The sequence below is a fragment of the Puntigrus tetrazona genome, chromosome 18 (assembly GCF_018831695.1).
Source record: "Puntigrus tetrazona isolate hp1 chromosome 18, ASM1883169v1, whole genome shotgun sequence".
Lineage (NCBI taxonomy): Eukaryota > Metazoa > Chordata > Actinopteri > Cypriniformes > Cyprinidae > Puntigrus > Puntigrus tetrazona.
This window is the reverse complement of record NC_056716.1, coordinates 14,969,789-14,984,788: the sequence shown is the minus strand read 5'-3', so window position 1 is coordinate 14,984,788 and position 15,000 is coordinate 14,969,789. Positions and strand designations below refer to the sequence as shown.

The following is a 15,000-nucleotide window of genomic DNA, read 5'->3' as shown; positions in this document are numbered from 1 at the left end:
AAAGCAGCAGTTTGTGAAGCTTGACTGGCAGTGATGGTGGGTGTGTGTGTGTGTGTGTGCGTGCGTGTGTGCGTGTGTGAGTGTGTATGTGAGTGTGTGTGAGTGTGTCTGTGTGTGTGTGTGTGTGTGTTGAATCCAGTGCCACACGCTGACCTCATTCACAACAATAATCTTACAAATTCAACTTCATCCCCAAACAACACGAGAAACACGAGCGGTTGCCATAGTAGAGCATGTTTTACTGCCTCATTAATATGTAAAACACTGACATCATGACAGAGTGGAGCAGCTCCTCCCGAATGATTGATGGAGTCATTTTAAAGCAGATCAAGAAGGAAATGCTGTTGTTCGAACTCTTTTTATTAGTGTTATTATTTGGATACATGTGTGTAAGTGATTGTGGAATATGTTGTCGGGACGGAGCAGGCGGTCAGTTTGGGTGAAGTGATCCATAGATCATCTGAACAGAGGAGTGCAGGCTTCGGTCCTCCCTACGGTAGCCTTATTAATTTATGATCCCAGCAGGCCTGACTCCAGCAGCTGCGGGACGTGTCAGATACAGGTGTGTGTGTGTGTGTGTGTGTGGAGGAATCTGTTCGGTCTGTTCCTTCCAGATTCTGAAAGTGTGTCAAGTCAGTCTGAGTTATAATCAAGTTCACCTCATTTCTGTATTTAACCCACGGTTTGCTCTTCCTGGAGGAAAGCTGCATCAAGTAAAAACAAGCTAACATATGTATGGAAGTACATCTGTGGCCATTTTTGCTGGAAATACATTTAAATAGAAATATATTAATGAGCATTTATTTTGCCCTCCATCTATTTTTTATTTAATAAAATACGTTCACGTTGTGCATATAAACATTTAACAGGTGTGAGCATAGGGCATTTTAAATATTTATAACTTATAATCATTATATATATATATATATATATATATATATATATATATATATATATATATATATATATATATATATATATATATATATATATATATATATAAATCTAAGAAACATTTTGCAATGCCCAAAATAATTACGGCTCTTTAAAAAAATAAATTAATAAATAATATATATATTATATATATCTTTAATGTTTCCATATAGTATTTAAAATATATTTAACTGAACTGTTTACACAGTGTATATTTAGTACATATTTAAAGTATTTTTGACAGAAAAAAATAAAATATAATAATAATAATTATAATAATAATTATATATAATAATAATAATAATAATAATAATAATAATAATAATAATAATAATAATAATAATTTCTTTCTCATAAACTTTGATGTTACTCCTAAAAAAAGAAAAAGATAATATAAATGATGATAAATGAATCTGATTTATAATATAGACATAAATTGGGGCTGCAGGTTATTTAATCGTGAAGAGTATAATGAGAAATCTTTTAGTTTTGGCAAATCTAAGCAGAGTCTGAGAGATTAATGAGACGTTTCTCTGGAGAAAACAGACTAAAAAGCAGAATACTTCAGGAAAATTCAATTATCTTTTTTAGATCTGATTCCCTGCAGGTGCATTCAACAGAAGTACCGTTAAACACCAGATCTGGGTAAACCATATCATCTGTGAAGAACGCGGCATCTTCTATGAGAGCTAATCCTTTCAAACGCTCCGAACAGTTTGTTCTTTTGCCTCGTTGTTGGTCTTTGAGTAGATCCGGACACTTATTTGGTCAGAAGCCTGTTTCAGATTAGGTTTATCCTCAGTTAAAAAAGAAAAGTTCATCCAAAAACAAAAAATGACCATCATTTGCTCAGCCTCGTGTCGCTCCAAACCCGAAGGTCCGGCTTTTTTTCAGCGGAACTCAAAAGGGATTTATTTGGAATTTTGAACTCCATGGAATCTTTGAGGAAAATCCTGACGGCTCTTTTCCGTGAAGCTCCAAAAACGACAACAACGCACCACCATACATGAACTACATGATTACTGACCATAAGCAGATGAACAATTGAGATATCACGATTTCCACCTGATAACATATTTTAGAGCTTGGCGTTACTTGGAAAGAAATGGTTAACTAATTATAATAATGCTATAAATAAATAAATAGAATAATTAATCATAAAACAGTTCAGGTTTGTATGATTTTATTAGTTACATGATACTTACAGGTGTAGTTTTTCTCCTGTATCCTAATTTTAAAACTTGTTCTCTTGTTTTAAATCATTCGAAGGCGTTTTCTTTTTTGCTCCACAGCTTGTTGTTGTTGTTTGCTTGTTTTTCCAGTTCCCCTTTTAGTGAACATTTTATAAAAGAACCATTCTTATTGTGAAAAAGAACACAAGAATCACAAAGAATCGTTTTTTTCCCGGTGGAAAACTTTCGTGGAGATTCATGGAACCGCTGATGCCAAAAAAAAGAACTGATTTTAAAGAAACATGCATAGAACCCTTCCGTTCCACAAAGGTTCCTTATAGTAGAAAAAAGTATCATTAGATCATGAAAATATTCTCCAAACATTCTTTATGAATCGATGCTTGAAATGGTCTTTGAAGAACCTATGACGACTCTTCTATGGTATCGCGACAAAAAATAAATCATTAAATAAATACATATAATTTTAAGAACCTTTATGTTTAAAGTGCCCCTATTACGGATTATGAAAGGTTCATATTTTTTAGGGGAGTTCCAAAAAACAGGTTGACATGCATGCAAGGCTAAAAACACTATATATGCTTTACTTTACTTGTTCATTTTTCCAAAAGCAGTCTTTCTGATCTCTTAACGCATCAAAAGTGCGTTATAGTGGCAAAGCGTTTTCATTCAGACCGACGCCAGAAGACGACACGCTTGGGATTTGTTTCACAAATGCCTCGTTTCCATGATTCGATTTGGGAGAAAATAACTTTATATACTTTTCATTCGCTTAGAGCTGATGTCAAAAATAGTAATAGTCGACTGTTTTTCAAACAGAGCTCTCATACGACTCGATTGCGGCTACTTTATATTATGTTATGGTGCTTTATTGTCGTTTTGTCCACTCTACCAGTTTCTGCAAAAGAGCAACGTGAACATTCTTCTGAATCTCTCCTTTCGTTGGTCCGTGCCGAACTATTCGTAAGCGTTCAGAGCTCGCTGCGGGGGATCAGCCAAAGCTCGCCAAATGACAGCAGTGAAAACGCAGAGTGAAAGAAAAATACAGCCCTCCCTTCATCTACAAGCCCCCTCTACACACACACACACACACACACACATTAAACGGCGCTGACCTCACCCCGTGTGCAGTGCCAGAGACTCAGAGTCTCTCTCTCTGCTTTCGCCGCCCACTCTGCTCTCTCCTCGTCTCTCCTCATGTAGTGAGAGCTCGGAGAAGCCTGTCAGTGTGTTTGTGAGCGCAGGGCCGAAGGAGAGCGAGCGGGTGATGGATACGATCTCAATCGCAGACAGATTTCGCTTGCGACGGCTCCTTGAAACACCAGGACGGCTCTGGTTTCTTCGGCAAGCAGCTTTCTGAACACATTCACAGCCACACACACACACACACACACACGCAGGTGTGTTTGGCTGACGCACGTTACCTCATATCTCTTGCCAGAACAGGAATTGGGGTTTTTTGCGCACTAGTTGATCCTTTCCAGGGATATTGCACGGACGAGCCGAGAAGAAGGTGCTTCGGTCTTCACCCCGGGTTTGCGTGTGTGTGTGTCATGAGTGTGTGACCGGGGCTCACCATGCGTCCTCACAGACTGACTCTGCCCCTCTGCTTTTGCTTTGCCCTCTGCCTCTGTGTAGCCGAGGCTCAGCAGCAGCGCTCCGGAGCCGTCCGCGGGGGTTCGGAGCGGATCAAAGTGCTCTTCACTCCCACCATCTGCAGGCTGCGCTGCACGCAGGGACGCTGCACCAACTACTGCGAGCGAGGGAACGTCACCACCATCTACAACAGTGAGCAGGGAGCACAGACGCAGACCGGGTCCGGCTTCAGAGTGTGTGAGTAAATGTACTTCACTGAGGGCCACTGTTTAGTGCTATTGATTCTCTGATTCACATTTAGTGTGAAAGGTTTCAAATCCTGATAGTAATACATACATGTATATATATGTGTGTGTGTGTGTGTGTGTGTGTGTGTGTGTGTGTGTGTGTGTATGTGTATATATAATAATAATAATAATAATAATAATAATATATATTTATATATATATATATATATATATATATATATATATATATATATATATATATATAAAAATAATATTTTTAATTAAAAAGTAAATATAATATAATAAATAATAATAAATAGTTTAATATAATTTATTTTATTTATTTTATTTATTTTATTAATTTTATTTATTTATTTTTAAAGGTTTTTTTCAGAATTTGACAGTCTTTGATTTTGAAGAGCAAACATGATGGAATGCCGAAAGCGTCACTAAGAACTGTGTCTTCAGTATGAACGATAAATGCACACTTCTGCAGACAAACACACACACCTGCATGTGCATGCACGGACCCGCAGGTGTCTCAGACATTCGTCTGAAGGTATTTATGAGCGCTGTGTGTTTGCGCCGAGACATCTGTTGAGTCTGATGCTCTTCGTGATCATTTGCATGGACGCTGCCGTCCAGTCTGTCCTGAGAGATGGAGGGCTTGACCTTGAGATGCTGATCAAACGTGTCTTCTGCCACTGATTAGATGTAGATGTCGCTCATGATGTATGTCCAGTGAGCTCAAAAAGATCCTCCATTATTTCTTAGGTTACAAAAATAACACAAACGTGCATATATAATTGCTATAATTAGTGAAATTAAACAAATGTGTCACCAAAAAGTTGTTACACAAGAAAAAGTGTAATCTAAGAAAGCTTTTTTACTCTTAAGGAATAGAAACTAATCGGTATTTGTGAGTTTTTATCTGGCCGTTTTACTTCTGAGATTCTGAGAAAAAAGCTACAGTTACAGCAGTTTTAAAGCTCTAGATACTTGAGGTTGTATATTACTGTACAATCAAAGAACCATGATATTGTGCCAGTTCATTTGCGAGATGGTCTCCAGACCAGCATAGGATTTTCAGTACAGTTCTGAGCCCGAGGCAAGAGGCTTATTCGGTGAACCCAAGCTTATATTCCTAGTCACCGCACCACGGTATGCTTATGTAAGGCTTGAACAGTCCTCTCGACTTCGGTTTCCACTTGGGACCTGTTTCCTATTTGGCTCTTGCCTCTTGTCCAAGAGAAAATCAGCTCCAACAGTCCAGTAACATTGTGACCTATTTATACAAGTGCTTCCTGTAATCTCCATCCAGAGAAACCCATTATGAACTTATCACACACCAAAGCTTCCTCTGATAGATTTTATACATTTGTGTTTTCTTCTGGTAAACACGTCCGGACACGAAAGCGGGAGGTGATTCATGTGTGTTCTCCGCTCATGCAGTTTGGAGATAAACGGGCATAAACACACACGCCGTGTTTGTGGCGTCGAAAGAAATGGCGTTGGCTTCCAGTTCTGAGAAATCATCTATCGCTTCAGTAAACCTCTTCCCGTGTCGTCGAAGCGTCTTTTTGGTTGAGCGGATGGATCCTGGAGGTTACGTCTTTTTCGTTGACTTCACGGTCGGTCTGGCATCCAGGCACAAGGCCAAGTGCTGGTTGTAATTTTGCTCATTGGAGTCATTTGACAGCTGAGATACGACGACGAAATTGATTCGAATCTTTCACAGTAGTGATTGTAAACACGTAGTGAAAGTTTGACTGCTGAAAAAACTAGATGCGTCTCGCCAATGCAGTCCAGAGCTCTTTATATAACTATTTATATGAATAAGGTCCCCGTCCCCCTGCATTCATCACCGTGGGTTAGATCCTAAATAGACACATTTGTCTCCGCTATCCTGTAGCTCCTAGTCACTTTCTGTGGATCCATGTGGGATCGTTAGTCGTGTTTCTTCTGGATCGTGCTTCCTTTGGCCTGGAAACGTTTCATCTTCGCCAAATTGATGTCATATGGTACCGATTTCAGAGCTGCAGACCATGACCAGAATGCTCACGAAAAAAAAAGGTGACGATAATTGAAAACCCCAACCTAGGATCGTTGGAAAACTATAAGAATGTAGTTTCCAGCAGATATGAACAATAGTGGCAGTAAAACACCAACAACCTTTCTTCCTTTTCACACAAATTATGATTATAGTAGCAGATCGTCGCTTACTTTGTGATACTTTGTGCGCCATATTATGTTATGAGCTTAAAAAAACTGCACAATTTGTAAATGAATACATTTTGATGTTTGTGTTATATAATAAACTCCATACATTTGGCTTTTCTTATTAAGTAAACGTGCTTGTTAGCACACCCGGTACAGCACTCCACTTATAATGTGAACACTCATGTACGAGTCTTGTGAAGCGTGCTAAAATATCTTAAAGCGGTCGGTTAAGTGTAGTGTAGATACTATGTCATATTCAGATGCCATGTTATTTTTACTTGTACGTGTACTTTACTAATTCCCAGTCTTTATGCACCAGCTAATACGAAAAAAGATTCATGACCATGTGTTTCAGATAAAACGTTTTTTGCACCATTTAACTTTGAAAGTGTCATGAAAAGTCCATAAATGTCAGCGCAGGCACAGGGTCGACAAGTCCGGTTCTGTTAAGCTTTCATATGCATTATGTCAGAAATCACTGTGCGAGGCGGTGTTTGTTATTTAGATGTGCATGCACCACGATATGTGAACAAATGACTATTATATACTGGTTCTTAAAAAAAAAAAAGATTAATCAAATGGTATTAAAGCCAGCCTTCCTCAATGTTATCTGCAGAGAGTAAATGACTAAATGAATCACTAAATGAAATTGAGTTCACAGTTGACTCCACCATTGAACAATGACTCCATTTTGGCGATGTCCATTTCTAAATTAATGGTGATATTACTAGTTATGATTTATTACGGGTTCAAAAGAATTGTTGTAGTGTATTCTTTTTATCTGTAAAATACAAAATGGCACATAATTTTTGCAGGGACTGAATGAATCAAAAGTAAATTTTGGACCAGAAAATATTCCTTTAAAAAGAACCGAAGCACTCATTTTCTTTAATTTTTCATTTTAAAACGAAGATGAGTTAACAGTGCATGTATGTTAGCATGCAGATGTGCTGAGCATCTGTGTCCGATCTAGGGCACGTGTTTTTAGGGCTGGTTGTAACTCTCCTCCAATAGCTGGCTGTGGGTTTTGGGGCGAACGGAGAGTCGAACACGTGGTGCCAAAGAAAAGCTCGCAATCCTTCAGCTGCTTTAGTCGAAATCGGTGGAGAAAGCGTGAAATGTACTTCCTGCCGTAAAAGAAATCAAGCAGCCGTTTCTTCTCGCTGCGTACATGCACGCATCTCTAAGGGTTAATTAGTTTACCTGCAGTGGCCCCCGGGGGCCCTGAAACATCTGGACCGTGGCAGAGAGCCAGAGACCATCAGAGACGCTCGCAGCATGTTTGAGAGTGTGTGTTATCGTACATGTACCGTACGTATGTTCAGCTTTCTGAACGGTTCAAATGTCGTCCTAGTTATTTTACGATATGGAAAAATTCTTCTTCCATGCAATCATGCTTTGACATCAGTGGATGTAAATTAGTGTGTTTGTTAATGGGTTACAGAGAGAAATGTACAGTAGATTTCTAAACCCTAGTCTATAACATACGTTGCCTTCATATAGTTTTCTCATGACTTTCGCAGGACCACAAAAGCATACAAACACTGAGCTTTTCAAAAAAGAGGGGTACAGTCAGGGGGTCACAACGGGGTCTGTGGAAAATTTATTGTTACATTTTCATACCGACATTAAGTTTACGCATTTTTAGTTTTTCTTTTTTTTATAATAATGAGGATTCAATAAGACTCACCATCAATCAATCAATTAATCACTTTGGGGAGAAAAAGATTTATTAATAAAAAAAGGCATTAAATAACACCAAATAATTTCATAACTTTTTACGAATTGCTAGTAAATTTGTCGACTAATTAAATATTTAATTTTTTTTTTACAGTGCTGTGACCTTCCAAAAACCTTTTAAGTAGATCTGCTAAAATGGTTGTTTAACATTACATTTAAAAAAAAAAAAAAAAAAAAATTTTGGTAGTTAGTAGACATGTACGTGTACTTATTGTCAACATAATATTCATAAGGGACCATCAAAATAAAGTTTAATTTACTGTTAGGCACATGTATATTCCTAAAATAGTATGTGATAATTTGCTTTATCTTGATGCAAAGTAAATTATAAAAGCCTGTGGGTCTGTTGATTTAGAAAACGACATGGGCATTTTTCTGATATGTGTGATATTTTTCGAGTCTATCTCAGAGCACAGCGCACTTAGAGCATGCTTTAACAGCATGTGTCTTTAATTTACCTCAAAATAGTTTGACTTGAGTGACGATGCAGTCAGCCTTGAAGTTCATACACATGTGCCCAAAATGTGTGCATATCTGTGTTGATGCGAACCTTCTTCCAACCTAGTTTCTTATACAAAATAATTCGCAAGTCTAATTTAAGACTTTAGTTTTAAACGCAACCCTAAACTAGTGGAGTCCGGCAGGATCTCCTTTCTTCATTTAAGATGAAAGATGGCAGATACGCACAGCGCTTTTCTCTGAATGAATCTTTGAAGTGCAAATGAGACCTTCACCTTGGACCTTCTCCAAAGAAAATGGCTTTTTCTTCCATTCGTGTCCTGTCAAGAGTTTTATAATTTTGTTGTTTCAGTCAAGCAGCGTATTCCTGGCCTTTCTTCATTTCAAAAAGAATTTTATTTACATATTTCCCCCCTCTCTGAAAGTGTAGATTTGGCTTCCTGTTATCTGGATGGAGCCAATATTTATCCGAACCCTCAATGGTTTCAAAACAACAGAATATCTGTGGTCCAGAAATGAAGGTGGAAAGCTAGAAAAAGAAAAGGTACTTGAGATTTTCAGCTTTAGTTTTATGAAGTGTGAGAGTGTTGCCAAATGTTTGTGTTTACGCAGATGAGCTGAAGAGCAAGCTTTCATCCTGGTTCAAAAACCACCACGGTCCATTCATCTCCAAACGTACAAACCTCTGCCACATCATCTCCAAACAACACCCGACCTCTCCCTCTTTCTCATACAAGCTACTACTAAATACATTGTAGAACCTTTATTTCGTCTAAAGCTGCTCTGCAATTATTCGTTTCGTGAAATGCGCTATACAGAAATTTTAATTCTAAATTCTAAATATGAACCTTTACTATTAAGCAAGAACATCCATATACAAAACACAAGACTTCATATTGTACAATATTACATACATCTAAACTCATTTAACGAGCATTTTAGAAATAAAGAAGGGCAGCGATCTAACTGTAATTTAATAGCTGGGCTGTTTCATCATCAACCCAGCAGCTGGGTAAGAACATAACCCATCACTAAAAATGACCCAGCAACTTGGTTACAGAAAAACGAGGAACTACGTACTTATGTGATAAATAAATACATTTTTAAAGCAACCCAATACAAGAGCCCAACAAGCTGAACCCATCACATGGGTTTAAAAAAAAAAAAAAACCCATCATTTTTTAGAGTGCATGTGTAAATTTAATGCAATGGTTGATATACAGTTTGTGAGATTTAAAAAATGCTGGTTAAATACAACCCAGCAGCAAGTAAAATATGGAAAGAACCAGGGATCGGGTTACTATCCAGAACATTGGGTTAAACATACAAGCAAACTGCTGGGTCAACAACCCAGTCGCTGGTCCTGTCCATATTTCACCCAGCATTTGTTCGAGTGTATACATAATTCTTTTGCTAACAGCAGGGAACTATTGGGCCTGCTCGTTTATGTCAATCCACAAACCACATCTCCTCCTGATGGTTTAGACTTGCATTTGCAAAATATTGTGTGTGCCCATATCTCACAAAAACATGAGGGTGTGAGACTATAAAGCACACGGACTATAAGTAGTGACACCCTAACCTCCTAACCACACCCTAGCAACCACCACCTCATAGACTTCCATTGAAAAATGATGATGATGATGATGATGATGATGATGATGATGAGAGGGAAATCTCTGGACAGAACATCATAAAGACAAGCATGTTGGCCTTTTTTGACTCAAATACATTAGTCTTTAAACATCTGACAACTAACCACACCCTAGCAACCATTTAAGGCAACCTAGCAACCGTATAGTAAAATGAACATGCTAAATTTGCTCATTAGAACATAACCAGGTAATTATTTTAGGAACATTGTTTTGAAATGTTTATAAAAATGTTAAAATGTCCAGTTTTCCTCTGATTAGAATTTTATATAAAAGGTTAAAAGAACATTTCTTACAATATTCTATCATTTTTTTCTAATATTATAAGAAGATTAAAATGTACGGTTTTCTTTTCATAACTTAACATTGTTTAAAGGTTTTTTTTTTTTTTTACAACTTTTATTAAAGTTACCTGACTAGAGAAATAGGGTTGGGCTCTTCTGACTTTTGAATCATCCTCACAACCTTTCCCTAGCAACCATTTAGAGGACCCTAGTAACCATATTGTAAAATAAGCTATATCTCTATATTTGAACAACATGGAGACATGGGCTCCTTTGACTCGGGCTCTTAAGATATCACCATACCAATGCCTAGCCATGCCCTAGCAACCATTTAGAGGAGGACCCCAGCAACAATATAGCTATATAACTGCATTATAAAAAAATAAAAAAACTTCAGGTATTATACTGGCAATTGCCTAGTGATGCCATAGCAACCATATAGAGGAACCTAGCAACCGCATGGCACCTTGAATAAACCACATTTCAGCTCTGATTTGTGATTTGGCTCGTTTGACTCATTTAGGATTTCTCAAGCCAACATCAAAGTTTTTTTTTTTTTAGCAAACTTTAGCCTCTAGTTTGATGTTTATAAGTTTTCTAGGAATTATAAAATACTACCCCAAATGATGTGTATGCATACAGCAGAGAATCAATGCTGACCCGGCACTGAACCCTGCTATAAAAATGATGGATACCTGTGGACTTTGGATGCTGTTCAGCTTCCGCCGAACCCTGGCTAATAGGTGTGTGTGTGTGTGTGTGTGTGTGTGTGTGTGTGTGTGTGTGTCAGGGTAACAAGGTAAATCTCTTCTAACTGAATATAATTGGTTGGGTGACCTCAGCGTCTTTAAGTCTCAAAATGAAACCGCTCAAGTTTCTCTCATCTCCCACACACAGACTCTTGTCAGTGACAGCTGGGAGGAAATAGGTCAGCCAAAGACAGCAGATCTTAACCGTCTCCTTGCTGTTTGTGCGTGTTTACTTTAAAAGAACAAAATAAGATAATATCATGTTTGTCATCTTCTCAGCGAATTTCATTCCTATTACAATGTTTTTCTTCATTTTAGTCAATATTTAAATTAGAAAAAGCACTTGACTTCCTTTTCTTTTACGTTATGGACACTTATTACTTTAATATTGCAGCTGTATTATAATTCATATGCAATAATGTCCTTTTTTCCTTACTTAGAAGAAGTTACTATAATATTATATTACGTATAATTCTTAAAAATCAAAATGTACAATAATCATATAATCAGAGTTTAATGTATTAATAAAAATCCACGTGCATTGTAAAAGCCTTATTTAACCTTCGGCATCTGCTGAACCATACGGGTTGGTTTTATGGACGATATATGCAATTTTTGACTTTAATTTAAGATCGTGCTATTAATATTAGCCAGCATCGTTTGAGAAAGTGTAAACACGGTCGGCGTCAAATTCGATTAGTGACCTAGAAATGAATGCTCCATCATTTGTTTTACATTTTCATCAAATCCCTAAAACCTCCTCTTTATTTCCAGGTTTAAATTAGATTTTAAACCCCCGAATTAACGAGGCGGTCACAGGACACCGCCGAAAACCTGTTGAGTTTTGGGATCCGAGGAGCAGAAAGCGAAGCAGTGACGCCAGCTGGAAAGTTCTGATAAATCATTATGATTTGATTTGATGCTGAAGATTAGATGTAGCCTTGTTCTGTCTGATTGTTCTTCCTCGAGGCCTTGTTTTGGGAGTTGTTTATGTCGTTGTGTGGAGCTCTTTCTGCATGGGGTTTGTTTGACAGATGTGTTTGGATCTGGAGATCATGCTAGAGCGATCGCAGATGAGCACTGCAAAAAACAACCGTGAAGAAACCCTCTCTCTCTCTCACACACACACACACACACACGGTACATTTATTTTCATTTTTTTAGGCATGGTCTCGTTCCAAGCTTTCCAAACGTATTAATACATCACAGACATGTGCTATAGAAGGCACTCTGAGGCCAGTAATGACACAAAAGAGTTGCTTTTTATAGAAACTTTCCATTTTGAGAGGCACTAAACCAAGACTGGATATTAGCAGCATCTTTTCTGTGTCTTTCATCAGAACCTTATTGAGCTGATGTGGTTTTTAGGGCAATAGTCGCATGATCTCCGTGTTTTCACACACTTTCTCTGTTCCGTCTCCCGTCAGTCGTGTGTCCGATGCTGTGTAAGAACGGAGGAGTGTGTGTACAGAAGGACCAGTGTCTCTGCCCGCCCAACTTCACCGGGAAGTTCTGCCACATCCCCGTCTCCGCCGCCGCCTCCACCAATGACATCGAGAAACCGGCGAGCGGCGCCGTGGATGCTGCCAATCAGCCCATGACGTCCGAGTACATCCTGCCTCTGCAGACGCCCGAGCAGATCAGCACCAACGGTGAGAGGAGCTGCGCTTTTCACGAAACACAATCGCACGACAGAACTGGCAAAAAAAAAAAAAAATGCACAGTTCGTTTAATATGCATTTATTTACAGAGGGGCATGTTGTCACACCAAAGGCCACCTGATGGTCAAACAAGTCAGGTTGGGAAAAGTGTTTCCACCCGAAGTTCAAAGGCATTTCAACAACTTATCGGTATTTTAAACACTTTGAAGAATGTGAAATGGTTTTGATCTTGTGAGAAAGAAGCGTGCTTAGTAGTGATTGTGCACTTATTTGTACTTCAAATCTCTAAAGCTATTAATTAGTGCTGTCAAAAAATTCAATAAAGATCCAAAATAAAAGGTGTACAAATACACACACACACACATTCATATTTATATATAAAATATATTTATATATATATATAACAAGATTTTTCTTGAATATATGCATGCATGTGTATTTATATATACACATAATACGTGCACAGTATACATGCATTTTATGTAAACAAAAACTTTTCTTTCTGATGCAATAAATTAATCGCACTACAATTAATATCAAAATGTGCTTGAAGAGAGGATCTACTACTTTCTGAATCAGACTTTTAAAAAGTGTATTTCACATGGTTTTATTAATATTTTGTCATGTTTTGAGAAGTGTCCTTATTTTGATGTGTAGACAAACTAAAACGCATGATTTAAATAGGAGAATAATTGACTGAATTTTGTAGATAGCCGTGTTAAATTAGCGTGTTACGTCTTAAACATATTATAGTATTTTTATGCTTTATTCCCAATCCTACATACCTTTAATGTACTAAATTTCACCTTCATTATTTATGTGTAATTAAATATATTTTCAAAATGCACCACATACAAGAGAATGCAATAAACTGCATGTCAAAACACTTAAATGCTACTTAAGTGGGTCAAAAAAGCTTCAACTGATTGTATTTTAATATAAATGGGACATTCTACTCTATATAATTAAATGCAAAACTATGTATAAAAAACTGTATATTTTTATTATTTTAACTGTCATGCAATGTCATGCCTAAAAGCTTGTTATTCAATTTGCATCTCAAGCATGCTATTCAATTTATTATATGCATAATATTTCCGTAATAAGCAAGCGTGCTTCTTTTTCACAAGGGTACGGGAAATGTTTACGACTTAAGCTGGTTTCATCGAGATTTTTACAGTGTTCAAAATACGTCAAATCAGCTCAAGGTTGGAGGGTTATGTGTTTTGGCACGGTAGCCTCTTATGCAACCCGTGGCCGCGATCGGATCCAGACTTGCTGGGATGGTGAAAAATGACCGCGTCACAGACCGGCGACATTCATTTTCTGTTTGGCCTCGATCCGTAAAGTCCAGCGAGGAACTAAAGCGGGCCTCGGGTGGCTCTTGCGTCTCGTGCGCGGGTTTGTTGGGGCAGAATGACATCGGGGAAACCAACCTGTTTTTTACTCCGAAATCCGGGCTTGACTGAGACCTGATGGCATTTTAATAGATTAGTTGGACGGAGGTAATGGACGGGAAACACGCCAGAAGTGCGTCACACAGGTCTTCGGGAGTTTGCCGTCGACTTTCTTTCAGGCCGAACTCGTTCCATTCTACAAGAAACACCACAAACACAAACCTATCCTGTCAGGGACTGGATGTAGTACGGTTCGATTGGCGGTTTTTGGAAATTGTAGTCTATCTTTCTTCAAATGAAACGTTGGTTATTTAAAAGGTGCCTTTGCCGTGCTTTAAAGAAGTGCGGTTATTTAGAGGCGTGCGAAACACCGGATTATGAATCGAAATTAAAACTTAATCTTAGCAAATGCGTGATTACAAGTATGTTAAATATATGAGATGATGAGTTTCAATAAAATCGCATTGAAGTATTTTATGCCAAATGCTTGTCAGTACATTCAGCAGTAATTTTAGTCGTGTTTCAAAGACTCTAGTTACATAAATAGGTTTACTGACATTAGCTGGGTGAAAAAATAAAGTTAGCATGCGGTTAAACACTCAAAAATATTAGGCTAGAAGTTAAAGTATAATCTTTTAAAGCGTATCCTTTCCTTACTCTTTTAAGAAGTATGCAACTTCAAAGTTTAAAGCAAGCAAACATTTTTAGTAGTGGAAACGGTAACCATGTTTTCTTAGCGTGACAGTTTCTGAGCGAAGCGATACAAAGCATTTTACGTTTCGTACACTTCGCGAAACGTCAATTATTTGACCAAATAAGCGTCACGTTTTGCTACAAGAGGAGACGAGAACGTAACAGGCTTTAATAACTACTTAACTAGGTAATCAGAGCT

At 37.8% G+C, this 15,000-nt stretch overlaps 1 protein-coding gene across 6 annotated transcripts in view; it reads left to right on the top strand.

Annotated features, from left to right (window-relative positions):
- LOC122362797 (latent-transforming growth factor beta-binding protein 4) overlaps window positions 1–15,000 on the top strand; it is a 64,114-nt gene that overhangs the window by 14,336 nt on the left and 34,778 nt on the right. For all 6 annotated transcript variants that reach the window (XM_043264357.1, XM_043264358.1, XM_043264355.1 and 3 more), the window contains exons 5-6: window positions 3,762–3,956; window positions 12,478–12,702. In XM_043264357.1, coding sequence (XP_043120292.1) covers window positions 3,762–3,956; window positions 12,478–12,702 — 420 coding nt within the window. The remainder of the gene's footprint in view (window positions 1–3,761; window positions 3,957–12,477; window positions 12,703–15,000) is intronic.